This window comes from Eleginops maclovinus, chromosome 14 (assembly GCF_036324505.1).
Source record: "Eleginops maclovinus isolate JMC-PN-2008 ecotype Puerto Natales chromosome 14, JC_Emac_rtc_rv5, whole genome shotgun sequence".
NCBI classification, from domain to species: domain Eukaryota; kingdom Metazoa; phylum Chordata; class Actinopteri; order Perciformes; family Eleginopidae; genus Eleginops; species Eleginops maclovinus.
In genome coordinates, this window is record NC_086362.1 from 4,751,764 (window position 1) to 4,774,628 (window position 22,865).

The following is a 22,865-nucleotide window of genomic DNA, read 5'->3' on the forward strand; positions in this document are numbered from 1 at the left end:
AAACGAGCAAATGTTTTTTTCCCCGTTTTAACCCTCGTCTTGTGTTAGTTCCCTGTTATCATCTCTTATGTTAACGGGTCGGTTTTGACCCGTGTTTTAATTTAGTTGTAAAATACACTAAAAACAATGATCTATCATCCAATTTGTTCCTCATCTCTTGGTTACCTTGTTAGGCTTCCTTATCCATCAAAATATTGGTTTTAATATTTTTGGTGTGGGCCCCTGGGCCTTTTTTTTGTCCGTATACCCCTCGATTTCAATAACAAGAAAATGTAAAATGAACCTCAAGAGAATCATATAAATAAATAAAAGGTTGTTATGTCACCTGACTATTACTGAGGGGATTTAGAACACATCTCTTAAATAAATTAGTTTTATTTATTTTTTCATTTTAATATTATTAACTATAGTAACATATATGGTGTTACGGGTCAGTTTCGACCCGTATATATTTACTTCAAGAAAAAGGCAAAAAAGTCTCTTTTTTCAGCAATAAAACTTTAGTACAAACACAAAATGAAAAGCAGAACAAATATATATATATATAACATAAATATAACAAAATATAGATTTTCAAGGTCAAACAAACAACAACCAATCAAGCAAATCAAACCAATAGAAATCAATTACTAGTTCCAACACTAATAAAAATAAAAATCAGAGTAAAAGTCTCTGTGTGCAAGAACATGCATGTGTATGTGTGTGTGTGTTTAGATGCATGTGTGGCAAAAAGCGACACACAGGTGGCCTGAGTGGGGTTGTGGTTGTGGCTGTTGTGGATGCTGTTGAGGCAGGGCTGTCTGAGGAGGATGCTGGTGTGGACGGAGTTCTAGGTGAGCTCTGCAGCTGTCTGACCAAGGTTGCAGCATCTGGGTCTCGGGGCACCCGTTCCCTTCGCTCAATGTGTGGCTTGACAAGGGAATTTCCCAGCTCCTCAAGAAACATTATCCGCTTGTTTTTTTTGGTTGAGTTCCATCCTTGGTGGATGTGGGTCCACAACCAAATGCATTACATGCAGACACATCAAGGATGTTGTAAAACACAACCATTGGCCATCTCCTGGTCATTCGCTGGCAAGTGTAGGTGGCAGTCAGCTTGTCCAGGTTGTCCACTCCTCCTTTGTTTTTGTTATAGTCGAGGATAATTGTGGGCTTTATGTCACTTCTTGATGACACAGCTGCATCTTTGTGAAGAGTAGACATAAGTATCACATTCCGGTTTTTTTTGGACAATATGAGACAACAGTGGTGGTGTCTGTAAAAGCAAACTTTGTGGAACGTGCAGCCCTGTCCTTCACCTGCAAGATTTCAGCAGGCAGCTCAGGTTTATTTTTCTTCACTGTGCCCACCATGGTAAGTTTCCTCCTGAGAAGTTCTTGTCCAAGGTCATAGCTGGTAAAAAAAATTGTCACAAGTGATATTGTGACCCTGCAGTCCAGTAGTCATATCGAGGACCACACGTTTTCCTTGGTTTTTCTCAGGGATGCCACTCGCAGCTTTGCCTGTGTAAATCTGTAGATTCCAGGCATAGCTGGTTTTTGCATCACAGGCTGCCCAGATTTTTATGCCATACTTCCCTGGCTTACTGGGTATGTATTGCCGGAAGGGGCATTTTCCTCGGAAAGGGACAAGACGTTCATCCACTGTCACCTCTGGCCCTGGGTTGAACATCAGTGGAAGGAGCTGCACCCATCTCTCCCAGACATCCCTGATGGGGGCAAGCTTGTCAGATCTTGCTCTGGTATCTCTGTTGTCAAATCTGAGGACTCTTGATATCATGTGAAAGGTCTGAAGTGACATTGTTGCCCGGAAAATATTTCTGCCTGTCGATGCGTCCCACAGACTATCAGTGGCGTCATCCAGCAAGAAGAAGAACACCAATATAAGCATCCAGGTATTCCTCATCAATGTCTTTCCACATGCTGCCATGGACTTTTTTTCCTTCAAGGTTTGTCATAGCAATGATGACTCTTTTTAGTGACAATGGCATAAATAGTGTCAAAACATGTCTTGATGTCGCTGACTCTCATCACAGCAAACCTTGTGATTCCAGGGGTCATTTTGATGACATTTGCAGCAGCTGCCCTGCCATGTACATCAGGAGGTACTGAGCTCCAACAGATCTTACCATTTTTGGACTTGAATCTTTCAGCGGGAGCAGCTTCAGCACCGGTGACCTCCTCATCAGACTCATCAGATGTGTCTGTGTCTTCTGGATCATACTCCACATTGTCTTCCTCCTCAGAAACCTGCTCATCCGAATCACTATGCTGCTCTGTGTCCTCTCCCTCATTTTCACCAAAAATATTATCCAGAACTTGGCTCACTGAAAATCTTCTTCTCATTTTTGCATGCTACAAATTTGAGATGTGCACTCTGCAAGTCACCAATTCTATACTGAATTGGCCTCACATGTCTGGACATGCCAGTCTTTGTTTGTTTTGTTTTTGTGCAGGTATACTGGAAAACAAGGCAAAATGAGAATCCCCTAAAGCTCACATGATTGGGAGAGGAGCTGGCTGTCAGTGTGTTGGCTGACAGTGAACTTGTGATTTCAGTTTTGGCTCTAATTATTGCTTTATAATCTTATTTTTATAACTGGGTCGAAACCGACCCTAACAACACAAAGGTATCAATTTCAACTAGAGCATTTTATAATTTAGTGAAAACAATTTTTTTTGTTTTATTTTGTTGAAATAGAGGTTCCTGACAAAGTCATAAAGCCTTGATGCAATAAACTAATTTATATGGTTATTTTATGCATTTAAAACCTAAAAACGGGTCGGTGTCGACCCTAACACAAGACGAAGGTTAAACCAAAAATTAAGTGCATCTGAGTCACCAGCACAGGTCCATATCTCCCACTGTGAAGGTTATAACAATGTTAATGTTATTATTATTATTGTTATTAATAATAATGATAAAACCGACAATGCTCTTCATTTGGGAAGGAAATAACAGTTTCCACATTATTAATTAATGCCACTGAACTAAAATAATATAACTTTATTTAGCACTCTAGCTAGCTAACTTCCGCTTACTCTGGAGCTAATAGCCTGGTTCTCCTGGCAGTAAAGTTATCTCACATATCATTTTTATTAACTTCAGTCAAGTTTTGTCTCCAATACGCAAGCAAAAGTTGACAAATTAAAATGACATCAGACCAAAACACTCAAAATGTTGTTTTTTTCGTTTTTGAAGTGAAAACGGATTGACAGTCTGTTAGCAGTGGAAACGATGTTCATGCTATATATAAAGATAATTTCAAACTCCGGATATATATAATTACCTTGTTTTCCTCGTGCCAGATGTCCATGTGCCAAAGCAATGTTGTGCTTGATATCGTGGTGCACAATCTCTCCTAAGAGGAGCTGTAGCTGGCCGCTGCCCGCTGCGGGATGGGAAGAGCGATGCTAGGTGACCGTCCACGGTGTCCTCACCTCGAGTTGGAACGGTCGGTTGCTGCACCATTGTGGTTGCACTTGACAGCGTTCTAATGGTCTCCGCTGAGGCCAATATATTGTTGAGCAACGCTGCTGCCTCAGTTAGGCTACGTGCGGGCTGTTGAGAAGACATCGGTGTAGCGAACCAACAAACAATAGTATTTCGCCTGTATTTTGCAATGCGCTGTTTGTTCTCAACCGTTTCCTGTTTAATTGGAACGCCTTCCGTTTCAAGTGAAATGCCTTCCGTTTCAAGTGAAATGCCTTCCGTTTCAAGTGAAATGTTTTCCGTTTCAAGTGAAATTCCTCTCACACAACATACTGAAATTCCTCTCACACAACATACTGAAATTAATATATACATTTAAAAAAATATTTTCACGGGTGTGTGAGAGCGTTTCATGTGTGTGAGAGCGTTTCATATGTGTGTGTGAGAGCGTTTCATATGTGTGTGTGAGAGCGTTTCATGTGTGTGTGAGAGCGTTTCATACATGTGTGTGAGAGCGTTTCATATGTGTGTGTGAGAGTGTTTCACATGTGTGTGTAAGACCATTTCATATGTGTTTATGAGAGCTTTTGGTTTCAGTTGTGTGTGTGAGAGTGTTTCACATGTGTGTGTGAACGGTATTTCTGAATAATGTCCCTAGGGGCGCCTCATACTAATCACGGCTAATGACAACAAACAGAGCACACCTGTGCTTGTTCATGCAAGTCTACATAGGAAATGTTGTTCCCAAGGTTCAAAAACACAGTAAGAGCAACACAAACATCACAAAAAATGTTTTTCTGTTATTTAGATTTCCTCGATTACTTTCTGTACTGATTTATTTTTTGTTGTAATCCCTTCAGGAGCTGCAATCGTGAACAACATTTCCCATGTGAGCTTCCGTAATCAAGCACAGGTGTGGTCTCTCTGTGTGCTCATTAAAAGCCCTGGGATTCCACTTTGTCAAACATTTGCCCCGATGAATGTCTGTTTACATCTGATCTACCTTTTTGTGAATCCTTGAAAAGGATCAAAGTAATCTGGTGACGCACATGTGGAGCTCGGCTCTGTTGTTCTGTAAATTGATGAGTCACTGGTTTGATTAAACAGGAACTCCGCAGCAGACCCTGTTGTCATCACGCTCCATTGATATATGGAAATATTGTTTTCCTCATTTCGCAAGACAATCGGACACACACACACACACACACACACACACACACACACACACACACACACACACACACACACACACACACACACACACACACACACACACACACACACACACACACACACACACACCCCTCATGAAGAAAAACACATTTGAAAAAGTGTTTTTTGGAAATATATGAAAGGGACATTTTTGCAAGTTTAAACAGGCAATTTGCAAAGTCTATTTGACGATAGGATGTTCAAAACACCCTATGTCCTAAACAGTGTGAAATAAATCATTCAAAAAAAAAGTCCAACCCGATTGAGAACCAAGTTTCAGGCTTAAATAGAGAAGACTGTAATTGTGAGACCCATGGCGAGCAATTATAGTGGCAAGCAGAGAGAGAGAGGGATGAAGATAGAAGAGAGTGGGTGAGATGAATAGATAAATGTCCAAAGAAGGGGCTAATTTTGGTGTCAGTGGGGCTCTGCTCCTCCTCTGGCTCTGACAGAGACATGGAGACGGACACTAACAGCCTCCAGGATTCTTCCTCAGTCACGGCTGTTCTGGAAGTTTCCCATAGGTGCTCCCTTCGAGTGTTATTGGTTCAAGTGAAAAGCCCTGAGGTGTTCATTAGCCGAGGCCCCGGGGCCCTGGACGCCGCCGCACACGGAGGCTCTAACTGCTGCGATGGCAAGGTTTTAAACACTAAATTCCCACAGCGATTGCATTCGTTCATGAAGAGGGAGCAGAGGAAGCACTAGTAAACAAGCATTTGCTATCATGAAGAATCATCTCTAAGGAGGTGCTGCTTTTTCATCCAACACTGGAATCCAGTGAATATACACAGAACTAATGTCATGTTTAGGACAGTCTGTTCTAGCTTTAAAGCAGGAGAAAATGACAGAAAGCGAATAGTATATGCTGCACAGATAGTGATTATTAGATCTGCTTGCACTGGCAAAGTACATGTGTTTAAAAAGCTCACCTTTGAGCAGAACCATGGATATATAAATAAAATATACTGGATGCGTCCTAGCTTTTGGGAACTTAACTACTCATTTTGTTTCTAAGATCTTCCGGAGGTCTTTTTTATCCATTGCTAAGATCATGGGCACTTTCATTTTCCTTAAGCCCCGCCTCCAATCGGCTCCATCCCTGCATCGCCACATCCAGTCTCAGTCTAATGAATGGAGAGGGAAATAACTGGATGGAGCTCTTAGCGCTGATTATTTAAACAAGGGCTATTTAAGTGTTCTTAATGGGTAGTTGGTTAAACTATAAAAAAAACGGATAGGTTGATTAACAAACGTCTCTTTCCCCATGTAAATCAACGGGAAAAAATGGGCAATGGTATCCCGTGACTGATACAGAAGTTGTAGTACCACCGTTCGGCCAGTATGAACATTTCTTTCAACGTCCGGCGCGCTTTCTGGGGGCTTGGGGTGTCCCGGAGTCCCGATTACCTTTTGTTTTACTATACTACATGAAAATACGGGATATCTCGGACACACGAAGAACATCACAGCTTGCATATGTTTTAAGTAAATTCCTTTATTTTACAATACAAATATGATGTAGTATAGGAATGATTTGGCAGGTGTGATAAGGGGGAGTCGCAGTGAAACAAATTCAGAACTTCATTCAGCAAAACATCTTATTTTGCATCAACACACTCATCATCTAACCACAATCACTTCCTTATAAGGCTGCAGGGTGAACTAATGTCAGAGTCCAGCTAGAAACACAAAGCCTGACCTGTTAAATAACAAAGCTAGTGGGGTGGTGGCTCATGTGTGGTTTATTATCCAATGATTCTCTGAGGGGTGTACCATGTTGCGAGACTAAAAGGCCAGTCCAAGTCAAGCTTGTTTGTATACCACAATATGACAAATCCCTAATTTGCTTAAAGGAGCAAAGCAATTGTTGATCATACAATACACTGGTATCAAATACTCCCCCCAAAAAATGTTAAATCTTGTGTGTTTTGAGTCAAATGATGCTCAAAACCAACACCATTTATGGGAACGCGCAGGGAGTCAGTTGATTACAATCATCATGGTATATGTTATCTCTCTGACTGGGATTTTAGGGTTTGTCTGGCAGGCTACAATGTGTCTATCTGTGAGAAAGCATGGCTCTGTCGAAGCAGCTTTATGGTTCCCCCTCTGGTCTAGTTAAGGTTGAAAGGCTGCAGAAACTAAAATGGTCTCTCTGTGATGTTGTGCAATCAGTTACATTATTAATTGACAGAAAAACAAACAGTGGTCAGTGTGTGTGAAGACGTAACAACAGTGTAAACTAATTTTCCTAAATTTCCAAGTAGATATTCATTCTGCTTAATTCTGATGAAATGACACAAAAAGTTATAAATAAGGACCGCTCGCTCTTCCTCCATCCTGCTATATCGCTGCAAACAACGTCCGGTTTCTTCTCAGAATAAATCAACGCAAGTGAGGATATTATAAATAAAAACCGAAGACATTATGATAAAAAAAACATGAGATGACCTTTCCTCTCTCGCCCGCTCAGTGAAACGAGGGCGACATTCCTGAAGAGACAGCAAGCTATGGCGAGCACTGTGTGTTCACAATTAGCTCTATGCTAGCAATTAGCATAGCTATGCTCCAAAATGAAGCAAAAATGCGATTAAAGTGTCAGGTTTCCTTTACGAACACCTGAACAAGGGCAGTATGGACATGGCAAAGCAGTGAATGAGCACGTAAAGGCCTGTTAGGACTGGAGTGTTAGACACACTTCATTTGAAAGGGTTGATAGTAATAGTCTAGTCAAACTCTTCACTCGTGGCGCTGGAAAAGTTGCCTCCTTCACAAGGCGAACATCTTCCGTCAAAGTGTCCAAAATAAAAAAATATACAAGATTGAGTTCAAAAATAAATCTGTACTTATTTTGTTTTCCTTCATTCGATCATTAAAGTTACATGGTGGCTTTGAACACACCGTCAAGTTGCATTCAGGTCTGTGAGTTTGTTTTGGGGGGGATAAGCGAGAGGCGTTCTGTCACTCGCAGTCCTCCCCCGCTGTCGCTGCCTCCAGAGCAGCCAGAGCCTCCGCCACCATAGAGTCTGTGACGCTATTCACCTCCCCTTTCTCCTCCTCCTCCTCGTCCTCGCTCTTCATCACTGAGATCCCGCTCTCGACCGTTGAAACGTCCAGAGCCTTTGGCAGTCCGAGCCCGTCCCTGGTGTCGCCCGAGGACAGGCTGGTTGTGCTGGTCTGGATGTCCACCGACAGGATGCTGGCTTCGTCCCCCGTGTCACACAGGTACTCCGGCGTCCCTCCTACGCCCTCGTCTATCTCGTCTGCGGACAGGCTGTCGCTAATGATCACACACTCTGTTACGCCGTTGTCCCACCTGCTCCGCGTCACGTGGCGTTCCTGCTCGGAGAAGCTCCTCTGGTTCTCCTGTCTGTTGGGGTAAACGGGTACTTGGCTCGGTCCTCTTTCCTGGATAACCCATCTCGGTCCTGGAGCATCTGGCTGGATGATGTACAGACCTCCATCTGTGGGGGGCGCCGTCGCCTGCCAGTGCTCGTTGGCGGGTGCGGCGTGCAGCCTGTGGTTGACGTGGTTGTTGTCCACCTCCAGTTTCAGCGTGCTGTCGTTGGACTTGCTGTAGCCCAGGTTGTTGAAGCCCTCCTTCTGCTTCTGCAGCGGGTCGCAGCGTGGCAGCTGGTGCGGCTGGTAGAGTGATCTGTCCGCAGAGTCCGTCTTCCTGCCATCCACCACCTCTGAGGGGTCGTAGATGTAGCTATGAGAGAGACAGACAAAAAGGGGGTTAAAAAAAAAAGACTTCCAAAGGGTCCTGAGAAGTGGCCACAATGGGCTGGTGCCTAATCTTCTAATGGCCAACAGGGTGCGACGTCTCTTGCAAAAAAAAATCAGTTTGTATAGAAGTCTAGGAAATAATCACCCAACTTCTTCAATTATTAACGGTAAATCAAATAAATTAAAAGGTCTTCTAACAGTTTCAGAAAGCAACTTTTGAATAAAACAAAAGGCAGCTGATTGTCGTATAACCGACAAAAAAAGCGAATAAATGGAAATCAATTCACCCTTTTGTTTTCTAAAAATAATGAGCCCTAATTTTGTGAAGAGGGCATTTTGTAAAGACTTTCTTTCGCAATCAGGTGAATAAAAAGCAGAATAAGGGAATGTTTTTAACCCTGTTTTGGAGAGTTTTCCTACAAGGGCATACAGTACAAACACACACCTCGGCAGGTATTAGTGTGTTGGCAGGTGGGCTTTATTTTGTTGACAGAGTAACAGGCTGTCAGACATCACCTGCTGCGAGAGCGTCATGTTTTGTCATTTCATTTGTTTTCTCCTCTACCCTCGGAGACTCGTAACCCCAGCTGAGCTGCCTCCATCTCACACTTCTCCAGGAGCCTCCGCCCTAACTTCATCCCTCACCTCTCTTTCGGTGTCACTTCATTGTTGTTGCAGCTTGCCGTCTACCGTCCCTGTGCACTTGGCTTCTCCTTGATCTGAGCGCCTTCATTCCATCTATCCTCGCCTCCTCTTTCTGTCTCAAGTTGTCCTCTTCTTTTCTGCTCGGTGTATTTTTAAAAATCTCCACACCTCTTGCTTTACTTCACACTATTCCTGTACTTGATAAGAAGAATTGAAACGTTCAGATATATTAAACTACTCAATCACACACACACACACACACGCACACACACACACGCACATGCACACGCTAACCCCTCTGACTGAAGCACCTCTCGCTCCCTCACCCTGCATCCTCCCCTCTGTCTCCCTTCACAGTGGAGCGCTGAGAAAATGAATGTTTTCCATTTCTCTCGCTCCTGGGCAGCGCCGCCGCTGAGCCAAGGTGAAATCTGAGGCTCGCTTTCAGACAAGCCACACTAACACAAACACACACACGAGAGGTATACTACAAAAATAAGACCAATGAGTCTTGAAGCTGGACATAAACTACCAGGAGTAAGCATTTTCTTAATCCAAGATATTCTCAAGAAGCTGGGAAAGCCTTTAAACGCTTGGGAAGATTGAATACATTTGGAATATTAGTGTTACTGTACTTATCAGACTTAAAAATGACCATTTTGAGCATGAAAAGTAATCTAGAGAGAAAGGCAGCTGCTCCCTTTTGTTCAAATTTGCATTTAAGACGATGCATTTGGTTCTTGGGAGTTCCTCCTTCCCTCTCTCCGTTGGGATTCCCTCTCCGTGATGTTTTGCTTATTCTAAATAGTTATTTTTGTAGGACGCACCTCGGTCCTGGAACAAGACGTTATTTGCATATGTTTTAACTGCGAAAGCTCAGCAGACAAGTTGCTGTTCACTGCATCAGGTCAAATTGGGATGGAGTTATAAGGAGGATAAGACTCCTTTGAGCTAATACAACGATAAGCCATCCCAGCAGCAGTATGCGAGCACAATGCCAACTCACTTCTGCTATTACATTTAAGCTGATTACAACGGTTTGAAATATAATGCAGTCAGCGGTGCGAGTTGATTTTATGCCACGAAAAACATTAGCCTACGATGAACATCTCTATCTCGAGCACATTGTGATTTTAAAGGGGACATAAGTTGCTGGTAATGTTAAAAAACACACATTATTCTCCTCATAATGTCAATCTGAATATACCTCTGTGTTAAATGCTCTGTTTTGGCGCCCGTCTCTTAAAGCCCCCCACCCAAAAAGCACATATTTTGGGTTGGTATAGCACATTCATTTGGGTATATGGCAATAATATGTCTCTTTTAAGCGAGACGCAAAGGAAACATGGGGAGAGTTAATGTGATATTATATTTACTATCAAGTTAAAAGGAATATTCCAACATATTTTTGAGTTGGGGAGTTTGGTCAATCAACACATGTTCAAGCGTAGAATTCTGAACCCTTTAGACTCACTGCTTTTTATTTAATTTGGGATCGAATACACATTGAAACTAGTTCTGGAGACTCAAATTCAAATATTCCTTTTTCAAAATAAAATAATCGACCTGGAATGTGTCGGCTTACAGGGTCTGAATTGTTGACCCAGTAACCTACAAGCCCACCCTGCCCGACCCTAAACACCACTAAGCCCAGAAATGTGACACTCCAGACAATCACTGAGGTATGTGTGTGTATGTCGCAAGCATCCACATGTGTGTCTTTGACATGGCAAAGGAAAAAAAGAAAAAGTGAGGAGGGGGATTACGGCTCCGGTATGCGAGTCCCTGCGTACCCTTTCATTAATCTGCGATGAAAATCTCGTTCCCCGGCCCTGTTTCTATCTCCCCCTCTCACCTCAGAAAGCACCGTGATGTCAAACCCTGACAACGAATGCCGTGTAGGCTTTTAATGAGCAGACAGTCCTGCAAGGAAATACAGTAACCAAGGGTGATGGCTATTGGCATATTGACTCACAGTTTGCACAAAGAGCCCACGTGAGGCGGAGCGCAGACATATTATAAATGGACCCTTCACTATCTGCATGAACGAGACAAGAAATCATTATGCGGGCAAGGAGACATTTGAATTGTCCCTGTTCACCTGCAGATAAGGAAATCTAGTGAGAGGCTGTGAGTGAGGAGGCGGACTGGAGTTTATCGTATGCTAATATAAAGAGCTAACACGAATTAGCGCTTAAAATAAGTTGATTGATCAGGGCGATAAAGTGCTTATTGCTAACGTGCTCACAATGCAAATGCTAAAATGCTGGTATCATGTTTCCCATTGGCACGTTAGCATGCTGATATTTAGTAGAGCTAAATCTAATGGGAGTAAGTGGTTGGCACTAGATTAAAACAAAGGCAAACAACACCTGGATAAAATGTGTAAAAGGAACACGGACAAAGGCTAAAGAGTTCCGAAGCTTTGGGAAGTGTGAAATTGAAAACTGATCACTTTTACCGGATACATTTGTTTTGGTTTGTTGTTTTCTTATTTGAATCGAGGCTCCGGGGATAGAGCGTAATGAAGAGTCATTTTTCCTAATTTTACTGACATTTAACAAACTTGGTTGCCAAAAAAGACGGACATTTAAAGTGTCAGTTCAAATAACAAGAGAGAACATGTATTTACTCACTATTTCTTTAGTAGAAAGAAACTCAATGAAACATTTTCCCCGTAAGCTCTGTAAATTATTTAAACTGAGAGACGCAGTGTCTTTGGATCTCCTGTTATACTTTATTTATACTTCTTCTATCTAGTGAGTACCACAACTGAAGGTCAATTCACCACCATCAAAACCACCAAACATAAAACAAAAACTGGGTTGATGTAACTAGAGGAAAGTAAAAGAAAATGTCACGTGAATAAACCAAACATACATCAGTGAAATGTGAGATTGTGTCCTCTGTCAGTTTTATTTTTTGAAAGGATCCCGAAACCAAACACAAGTAGAGGTAATTACTCACCTTTTTATCATCCTGCAGCATTGGCACCCCATTTGGCCAGCTGTGTAGTAGAGCTGTGGAAGGATATAAACAAAGATATCAGGCGATCTAAAGCGTCAAAACGTCTTTAATATATATTTTAAAGCAGCTGACATTAGCCATCAATGTCCAAGCTTTAGAGGCTACATTCATTCTTAAGCCACAGGAACTACAACACACACTTTGACGGATTGCGAGATGCTATTGATCGGACGGTTCACCACCTCTGACATGTGAGCGGTTTTTAAATGAGCGCCCTCTCGAGGAATGCGTCTCATCACTCAAGTTTTTGCCTTGCCCTTGGTCTCGTCGGTGTTTGGACACAAGGATGAAAACTCTGTCTGCCTGAAGCACCGATAAAGATGTTATTGCCATCCATCACTGTTGTGTGTTTGTGTGACAGTGTGTGTTGTGGAGTGTGTTTCTACGTGCAGGACGGGAGTGACCTTTTTTCTCTCCTGGTGGTGTGTTCCTCTCGGCTTTGGCATTTCATTGCCTGGGTAAATAATTAATCACTGAGTCTTGAATGGGTTTGTCTTCGAGCGAAGGAGAAGGAGATAGAGGACACAGTATCTCTTTGTGGAATAAAGGAAGGATGTCTGCCCACGAGACGTTTCTATTCTTAACCCTAACTTTCTGACCCTGCAGGTCCGTCCTTTACCTTTGGTCGAAACCTTGAACAGTGGGATAACTTCAACAAGTTTGTGGTGCTGCTTCATTTAATGACAGATAAGAAACAACAGGATTTCTTTAAAAGGACAAGACTGTCATGTACATTACTTTAACTTCTTGTCAACAAAGAACAGCGCTTGGAAATAGGCATTGTTGTTATGTGGAGGAACTTCATTCAACATTTAAGCATTATCTAAAGAGGGCCTGATAACTAACCCCAACCCTAACCCTACACTTATAAAAGAGTGGTGCAGGAATGAGTCCTGAACCTGGAAATGAGTTAGCATTTTATCACTTTGGGTTCCCTTGAGTTTTTGGTTTGAAATAAGGTCTGTGGTTTAAACAAGCCCACCAGATTTTAACGTGTTGTTCCCCAACATAAAACACGTCAGTCGATTCCCCACTGTCTAAAGCTTTTTCGTGTTGTGGCTAAAGAGTGGCGCTAAGATTACTCAATCATGCCAAACACAAATCTGTGTGACCGCTATGAGCTTGGCTAAAAGCTTAATGTTAGGGATTTACTTCTGCATTAACGCTTCAATCAATACAAAAGTTAATATTTGGAGCTTATCCTTCTGAGCAAAACATGTGAGCATCATGTTTCACTAAAAGGAGAAATCCCATTGCTCTTTGTTGAGGTAGCCATTGCGATGCTAACTTTCAGGTTAGCATCAAGAACACAGAAGCACTGCCCCACTCTTTCTAAGGTCACATTTTTTTAACATGAAAGACTGTGTTGTGTGTTCAAAAGCAGCGAAGCATGACTGCTTTCCCCAGGCGTCTCATCATCCCCGTACAGGTTTGCTGCTGCGCACCACAACATAGAACATGAGTTCAGAGAAAAACTGAGTCGTTGAGCAGCCTCTATTCTCTCCTTGTCCTTCAGAGAAACTAGGTGGACTGTAACTGAGCTGAAACAATCCCCAACGCAAATTCAACTTCATCTTAACCGGCACACTCGCAGCTACTGTTGAAGAAGCGAAGACAGTGTTGCATGAAAAGTGCAATTTGGAGATTCAGTGGTGCTTTAAATAGAGGAGCCTGTTCCACACGGTTGCACCCACCAACCAAGTGTCCCTTATCTTCCAGTAGGGGGGCAAGACAGGAGGTAATTTCCCAGCGGGCATCGGGAACTATCACACTAATGGAGTGCCGCATCGGTCCCGGAAGAAGAAGTCACTATCAGCTGACTTTGACAATTACTAGTCACATTCAAACAGGTTAATAATTGGGATCCAACTCCCAATCCTTTCATGCTGATTTCCCCCTCCAGCAAATTTCCTCTTCCTGCTGTTTGTTGTGCGATGGTTGTTGCCTTGTGCATTATGTATATCTCATATCTCGGTGATATGTGTCTGCCTCTTCCCCTCACCCTTACCCTTGGGGATGTTTTAATGTGCTTGCGGGCTGCCTGGATGCGTTTGAGGAGCTTCATCACGAATCCGACTACATATCTATTTGCTGAAAATGAATGGCCCTAAACCCTGTGACATAACAATTGCTGACTGGATTGTTATGAATTAATTATGAGCTTGAATAAGTTTAGCTCCTTTTCCTGGCACCACGTTTTCACTACAGATAAAAACACTGTGACAGTACATGGATTATTAAATGCAGTGACAGCGGGGTAATTAAGCAATAACTTCAAGCGAAATGATGCACACTTTTCTTAATAAAATATGGTCACATGAAGGGTAAAGCAAGGTTAAATCAAAACTGTTTAATTAGACTTGCATGATTAAAGTATTGTCTACATTTTACGCCGATAAAGCTGCCAGTAAAAGGATTGGAGACTGCTGACTACATTTATTCTCTTTCAGCCTGTAGCTACGGAGCCAGAACATTTTATAGTACAAATAAAACAAACAGTAGCACAAAGATATGCCTCCTTTAATTAATCCTAAAAACACTAAAACCTGCAGTATAAGTAATGATGAATAGTCCTTTTTTTGGTATTTCCAATAGTATGCGACCACAGGATCACTTCAAAGATATAGTATTAGAAAAACAAAGACAAAAAGGAACAAGATGACTTTTCCAAGAGTATTTACCCCTGCAGTCAATCTCATGACTCTCCCGCTCATGTGTCAAAGCATGGGAATATAACAAACTAGAAGAAGTGTGGACATAATGAAGCACTTGTGGCAGGGATGTGATAAAAACACACGTCTTCTTCTTCATCTTCTTCATCTTACGCAAGGCTTTTAATATTATGGCATCAAAAGTTACTTTGCTGCGTGTTTACTCAGCTCTTGGTTGTTAGAGGTTATCATCACTGACTAAAATAGGTGCAATTAAATGTCTCTACGTTTCTATTTCTTACAAAACGAGGACACACCATCACACAGGCTGGCTGATGGTTGGCTGCCTGGGTCGGAAAAAGCTGGTTTGCATCCGTGTGGAGTTGGGTTGCCAATTTGCAAGGCAAAAACCCTCTCTGTGTGGCCTGAGTTCTGACTATGTGATTGCAGTGTTACCTGCCTCGGGCTGAGCATTCGGGCTCCTGGTCAGCAGGAAAGTCAGAGAGGAAGTGTTCCTCAGTGCAGAGATACAGTCCCATTGCCATCTTAGCTAGTTACATCACAAATAACTAAGTGATATTAGCGTCAAAAGTCGGAGACAACTCCCAAGATCTCTGCCTAAGGACAAACATGACTAACAAAGCGGGCTGATTTATGTTCTGGCTCCACTGTGTCTACTTGCAGCTGTCATCTTAGCCACACTGTGTTTGCTGAGTAAATACCTTTAAATACACAGAGAAAAGTGGGAAAACCAGTGCGGCATGTTTAAAGATTGATCTGTGGTGTTAAAGCGTTCTGCGTGGTCCCAAAAGTCAGATTCTTTAGACCGAAGCTGATTCAATGCTAGTGGTTCTGCCAAAATAGAACCTGAGGTAAAAACCACCTCGTGAAGCCCAAGATGACATCTTTAAAGTGTGTGTTAGGCCCAAATTAAACATCTAAACATATAAATGTAGTCAGCCTTTTACATAAGACAGAAGAGAGGCACATTCTCACAATGTAGGGGGTCGGAAATGGGAAATCTTGAACATTTTAATTTCATTGTAGCTCAACAAGGTGCCAGAACGCAACGTGGAACTCAAAACTTTGTTGGGTCTTGTGAAAGTTGTGTGAGTGTTTTTGTTTAAATGGGTAAGCATGACGCATTGTTAAATAAACAGTGTATTAAGAGGTTGGTTTTGCCCTCAATCCATTAAAACCTAAAAACACTACCAATACATTCGTAATAATACTCCCACAAATTGATTTTACAGTAATATGAACTCTAAACTTTGATGAACACATTATGTCATGAAGCAGTCCGGCTGAAGAATGGACCTGTTATTTTAAAGCATGCTGGAGGATTCATGAGAAACGGAGTCATGTACACCTCACAGTGCTGAGGGATCCCTCAGAAAGGCTTTACAGTCACACCAGCAGCTGACTCAGATTCACACAGCAGCATATCCAAATGACCAATCATGCTGTTTCCCCGGAGACTTCCCAAAGTCATAACGAGATCAGGAATTCAATCTGTGCATCAAATGACTATCATTCATTCACATATTGGCCATTGTTGGCCGGCAATAACAGGGCTTTATCTGCTCCCTGTGCTGCTCAATATATTATATATTGCTCCTGTTTTATGATAGGGAGGATCGGAGGGCGATTACTGAAGGGGAGAGATATTTCAGCGCTGGCAGCTTGGCCGAGCTCCCGTTTTTTCACTTTCTGAGTTTTCTCCGGGGGAAATTGAAACATTTCATTTTGGAGAAACAGGTGCAATAAAACTGAGATTGCTGTAGAGTGTCCCTTAAAAGAGGAATGGATTGAAATCCAGGGGATACCGGTGGACCAGTCAGAGTCAATTTTGAACGATTGCTGCGGGTGGAGAAATTCTCAGGAAAGATAAGGCTTAAAATAACCCTTCCACTGGAAAGAGTCCCGCTGAAATGAATTTCCCCTGTTAAGAGTTTAAAAACAGTTATCATGTGGGGAAGGAGTGGTTATTCTCACAGTAATTGAAGGGTTTCATTACCAGAAGGGATTATACGGTGTGCTTTAGAGGCGCTACAAGGCAGATCTTTTTTTAACCTTTGGACAGGAGAGCTAAACCCTGACGGTAGCTTCATATTTCCTGGTTAGCACACAGAGATGCGATTGGAGTGTTCTGATATAACTCTATACAAGGAAGCATATCGATGTCAAACATATTTCTGCCAATGGTTTCACACTTGGTGGTAATGTAGCAACGCTCAAAGGCAATACAAAAGAAGATAGGAAGAGTGTAAACATGTAAACAAGAGAATATGTTTACACAGGGCCTTCAACATGACCCTAGATGTAAATTAGAGCGTTAATATTACCGCTATATGGTTCTCAAAATGGACGATGGCTGATGTGGCGGCTAGCGACTAACGATGCTAACACTGCTAAAGCTAAATGTGATAACCTGACGGGTAACTGCACGGGGAGGGCTATTCATCCAGCCGTTGGTCACTATCAACGCTTAATCGTGCACTTACAAATTGACGGTGATTGGACAGTCATACACGGGGACTAGTCGGAGCATCTTCGTAAAATAATTGACGATTACAACACACATTGGACTTCCACCATTCCCGCCACAGTAAAAGAGTTGTTTCCTGGTATATTTCTGATGTAAATGGTGAATAATAATGAGAAAAGTACAAGTAAATAGGTGTATGTGTCTCACCACAACCTCAACACACTCTGTCTCGGCTCCTAAATATAGTCTTCCCCCAGCATATCTGGTAGCGGTTGTTTTTGTTTTGCCCTTGGACGATTGAAATCCATCCACAGCCTTTTCCTGTGTAACCGGGGGTTTTAGTTGCGGGTCTAAACACGGCACATATCTCTGAAGCCACTCACAGTTGGACGAGGTTTAGAGAGCCTGTATAATAACTGCAGCCTCCTAATAGATAATAAAAATCCCTTTTCCTCTTATCTTCGGACAGTAATTGAATACGCATTCGGAGAGTCGTGGCCCTGAGGTGTAGATATGAATATTCCTCTCGAGGGTGAACTTTACAACAAAGGCGTCGAGTCTTTCAATACAAGGACCCCGCTGTTGCTACATAACTCGGTCACCTGATAGATAGTGTTATGGTCATGTAAGATGAGTGTTACCTTCATAAAGCATCATTCATATCTTGACACCTTCTGGTCTTGAGTGTTGGTGTTTTGTGCGAGTGAAGGTACAGTGAGGAGGGAGATCATGTTCGCGTGGGAGGGGTTTGTTGATGGAAAACTTGACGAACTGGTCTGACATCCATATGATGGTCTGTTGTTGTTTTTCTATACCGATGGTGAGTTTCATCACAGCGGCCAAGACAGGTTGGATGGGAATTTTGATTGCTACAATGGATGTTTGTGTCTGGTGTGCTAAAAGACAACCGGGGGGGAAGTTTGGAATAATATTTTGTGGTAAATCGTACAAATTGAAGTTCTTATTCCCCATTCAGTTGTCCAAAGTAGAGCTGCACAGATTAACCGATACGCAGTTTTTTAAATGTGAGTTTATCTCATTTGAATATCACTGCTAACTGAATATTTTTGGTTGGACAAAGACATCATTTTGGGATCTGGACCTAAAGAATTGACTGTACCTGAACGCACCCTTGGTAGAAAGACAAGATTGTGAAGACTACTCCATAGCTGCCCTCAGGTTTTCCAAAGCAAAACAGCATGATGGGTCTCAGGATAACACAACTGTGGGTCCGCTCTACTGACATAAGGGCAGATTTTATCACTGGAAGTTGCTCAGAAAGATATGCAGAGGTATCACAATATCTCAAGATTCCGTTTAAGGCGATACATTATTTGGCGAGCCTCAAAGGATAGTATAAAGTTGCATCCCTTATTACCTACTTTGAAAAGCAAATGGTAAAGTAATCCAGTCGTTCTTAGTATCATATCAAATCGTCCTGGTGTTCATTTAAACCTGATCTGAAATCCATTCCATTTATTTGAGCTGAAACTGGCTATTATCACAAATCACAAATGAAAAAGAAGCACTTATTGGCAGGATTTCCTTGTAGTCGCCAGCCACCGGTGTTCCCTCTGCATTTCTGTGCTGAGAGAGAACTGCAGCATTCGATAAGCCGGTCAATTTAGCCTCTTATCAGCTCCGAGGCTTTAAAAAAAAATCAGCCTGAAATGTCAATACACGATTCTAAGGTCTGAAAAAAAAAAAGTGGCGCTGTCTCACCCTCTGCTTTATCCACCTTTTAACAACCTGCATATACAGTAAATGAGATAACCTTCCACACCTGATAACGCTTCCCACAAAAGAGCGAGTGATGTCAGAGGGATGTTATTGAGTAACCTCACAATGAAAGAAATCTGTCCAATCATAATTAGTCTGAGGTTTATCTTGTAGCGATGTTTGTGAAGATGATGAAGAAGTCTCCGGAGACACCAGCTTGTATATAATAAGGTTTATTACAACAGCATAGTATCATACACCAACGCGGGCCATACGAGGTTCCCAGAGCCAATTGTGGAAGTTCCCCCAGAACTGTCTTTGTGCATACCACTAACCGAACAGATTTAATACACCACACCTTCTCAATTGATTTGGATTGCGTGCGTTTTGACGGGCTCACCTTGAACTGTCTTCTATGAATACGCCTGGTGTGATCAGGCAAGTGTATCCATGGCGAGTTGTCATGCCGACCTATTTATATAAATTGAACCCTTGTCACTGGATCAATCTTTTCTTATTAAGATATGGATTTTCCGCCCACACAAGCAACTTACTGTAGCCTACTCAAAGTAGTCCGCGTACGTTTTGGGAGGTCAAGCTCCAAACGTCTTTTTATCTGGCTGTGGGCTGCAGTCCGATGAAAACAAGTCCTGTCTCCTTTCCATTACCCAGCAGCCTTCACTTATCAATAGCACCCCCCCCCCACCCCCCACCCCTCCTCTCTCACACTGCAAACAGACCTGCTGCTGTTTCTCCCCCCGTGGATCCTCCTGAGTCAGGAGCTCTCGGTTGTACTTTAAGCGAGTAAACAAGACTACGAAGAGCTCGCTTTTTATATTCTATAGAGTCAGTGATGCAGCGGTAAATAATAAAAGGGGGGTAATAGTGGGTCTATACCATTCAAACAACTAGTATGTAGATATTTCTCTTTTGTTTTTTTTTATGGAGATATGTTTGCATACATTATCCAGGTTTGACACTTAATAATTACAGCTAGTGTGCATACACGTCAAAAAAGTGGGCAAAAAATAAGTCAAAATAAAGCTGTGTAGTTGAATAGAGTGTTTTCTGATATTGTAAAGACAAAATTGTGAATCTAAGGAGATGTTTTTTCCTAATTACTCAGTTACTAAAAGTAATTCTTAGCTTCAGACAGAACTTTGTAATTGTAACTGTTGTGATTTTGTGTTGCTGTTTTATTTTGAAATGCCTTTTCTCCTTGTGTCCTGTCCTGTTTTAATTCCTGTGTCCTCCTACCTGCTGCCCCTGTGTTTCACCTCCCCTCTCCAGCTTTGTTTTGTGCGTCTACAGTATAGGTCTTCCATAACGTTCTCCGTCTATGTTCCTGTCGGTTCTCCCTGTGTTCCTGATCCTGTTCCCCGTGCTCTGTACATGTTCAGTTTTTCTCTGTGTTCTTTTGCCTTGCCTGGTTCCCACTGCTTATTTTTGGTTTTCAAGCCATCATCTTTTTACTGGTTTTGGGTCAAACACCCTGCCAAATCCTGACAGTACGATATTACAAAAACTATGTCATCATTAAGTCTATTTAGGAGCGACAGTACACTCCCATTTCTGTTACGTATTATACAAAAGAATTATTGGGAATTTGTTACACAACCGTCATCTGTGCAACAACAGCACTGAGATCTTTCCTCATGTTTACATCCTGTTTCAGGTCGAGTCATCCTGCTGCAAGGCAAACTAGCCCTTGGGCAAATAATATTTACATACGCTTTTAATGGCTTGTTTTGTTTAATAGGCTGCCACATGGGTGGAGTCTGCCTCTAAAGCCAGGAAAATGTGTTTTCCAAACCACAGCTTAGCATATTGTGTAAATCCATTGTCAGGATGTTGTAAATCTAACCTGACTGGAGGTAAAAAAAACAGACCAGAAAAACCATCACCGAGTTTAAAGAGACATTTGATATATGAGAGCAGCTTTTAAACGGAGGTTAACATGATGGGTGAGGGATAAACGGCAGACAGGACAGGTTTGCGCTCAGGCATCAAGTTTGTGTGCCTTTTTTAAACAACCCAGAGTTCAGCGGGGCTACGTGTTAGATGTGCAAACAAAGCCCAAGGCCGTGTACAGGAGCTCTGGTTAACTGATTCAAGACCACTCCTCCACCTCCACCTCCACCTCTCCACTCCACCCCAACAAAGAACAAATGCCCCAATAACAGCCCTCCATTCACTCATTAACTTCACCTGCCTGAAAGTGCACTGTGTTCAGCCTGGGATGGAATTTATCCATCACATTTAAAGCACTGTAAAAGCGAATACTGAACTTTTAAAATGGAATTTTTACTCAAAGGTTACTGTTTATATTCCACTACAGCTGAAATAACTAGACAGCAGAACATTATTTTGGGGAATGCTTATGGTTGGAGTCACTTTTTTAGGCAAATATGTGCTGGTTTCTGCTTTAAAAATGTTGTTCTATATTATTGAACATGTATTAGGGCTTCATCTAACAAGTATTTTAAACCATTATCATTTAGTGAAAAAAGTCAGAGATAAATTAAAGGCCCACTCGAGTCTCAGATGATGTCTTACCATGTTTTGTTTTGTCTGTCCAAACCACACACAATACAAAACAGACAAAATAATATTGCATATTTTCAAGATGCTATATAAAAAAGTAAGACTTTTATCAACTGACTGATGATAAGTCGTCTAATTATTGCAGCTATAAAGTTAAATATATTTGAGCTTTTAAATGTGGCATAAAATAATAACATGATATAATCAATAAAGCAAAAGATCCTAAGTAAGATATGAAAACAAACACATGATGGGCATTTTACAGCCTGATCCCTATCTGAAGGCCCACAGCGTACTTAGAGAAATCCAGTATTTGTCTACCAGAATGCTTTTACAGATAGGGACAACAAAAAGGAATATGTACAAAAGAATAACTTATTAAATAAAAAATGAAAACATATCTTCTTTGCTTTTCTTCCAGGAACAGCCAGGCCTGCCACTAGTTATACACTTACTCTATACATGTGTTTTCTATTGGGAAATATTATCAGCCGTATGCCATAGTGCGCAACAGGTGCGCGCTCACATCTCCATTGTCAGTGTCAGAAACTACATTTCGCGTAGGCTCTCTAAAAACATATGCTCAAAGGGGTGTTATCATACTTTTCTTATATTATTTACCATTCACGAAACCCTTATGACCACCGTTTTTCCAAAAGCACGGTGACGTTATTGTACGTCTTTGTTTTTCAAAGCGCAACTCGCCATATGGTTGACATCACCGCTCACGGCTCACCTGTCGCTGTGAGAAACCGTCGACGCTGAGCTCACCACGGTTTCATAACGCTTTAACAACACTTTCCACACTCTTTAAAGTTCAAAACATTATTGTATATGTAAGACAGCTCGAGAGGATAGCAAATGTTTCAACCTACCTGTTGCGCTAAGCGAAGGTGTGGCACTTTGCCCTAGGTAGCAAAAAAGCACGGATAACTTCAGTGGTCATTTAAGTCTTCTCGTTCGGTCTTTTACTGAGTAGAAATCAATACACGTGTACAAGTAGAAACTCCATTTCATTTCCTCTGGCTGGATGAGACTTCTTTCCCTGGGTTTGAGTTGTTTTGGAGAAGAGTTTCCCCCCCTCGGTGACTCCACAGTCCCATGTCTCCTGTCTAAACAGCCGTCTGATGGTTAGTTAGCCTGGGAAACTAGTGGACCAATGTCAACGTAAACACAGTGAACTACAACTGTTTCCGGTCACACCTTTCAAAATAAAACTCCTGAACGCTGACAAACTATTGACTGCATATCAAATATGTAGTTTGCTAAACTATCTGCTTGGTATTACTGCTTGGCAAATATATACTTCCGTACACCTTTCCCCCTTTGATTTACAGGAGGGTAAAAATCAAGTAAAAAAACACGTTTTTGTAAAAACTCAAAAAGTATTTCTGCAATAATAGAAGCATAACCTACCAG

At 41.9% G+C, this 22,865-nt stretch overlaps 1 protein-coding gene across 1 annotated transcript; it reads right to left on the reverse strand.

The window, feature by feature from the left end:
- Positions 1-6,118: 6,118 nt before the first annotated feature.
- zgc:194930 (uncharacterized protein LOC557813 homolog) lies at positions 6,119-22,592 on the reverse strand. Its single transcript, XM_063901197.1, has 3 exons — positions 22,322-22,592; positions 11,985-12,037; positions 6,119-8,355 (listed from the first exon to the last, which is right to left on the reverse strand). The coding sequence occupies exons 2-3, from the start codon at positions 12,014-12,016 to the stop codon at positions 7,605-7,607; spliced, it is 783 nt and encodes a 260-aa protein (XP_063757267.1). The 5' UTR covers positions 12,017-12,037; positions 22,322-22,592; the 3' UTR covers positions 6,119-7,604.
- Positions 22,593-22,865: the final 273 nt, after the last annotated feature.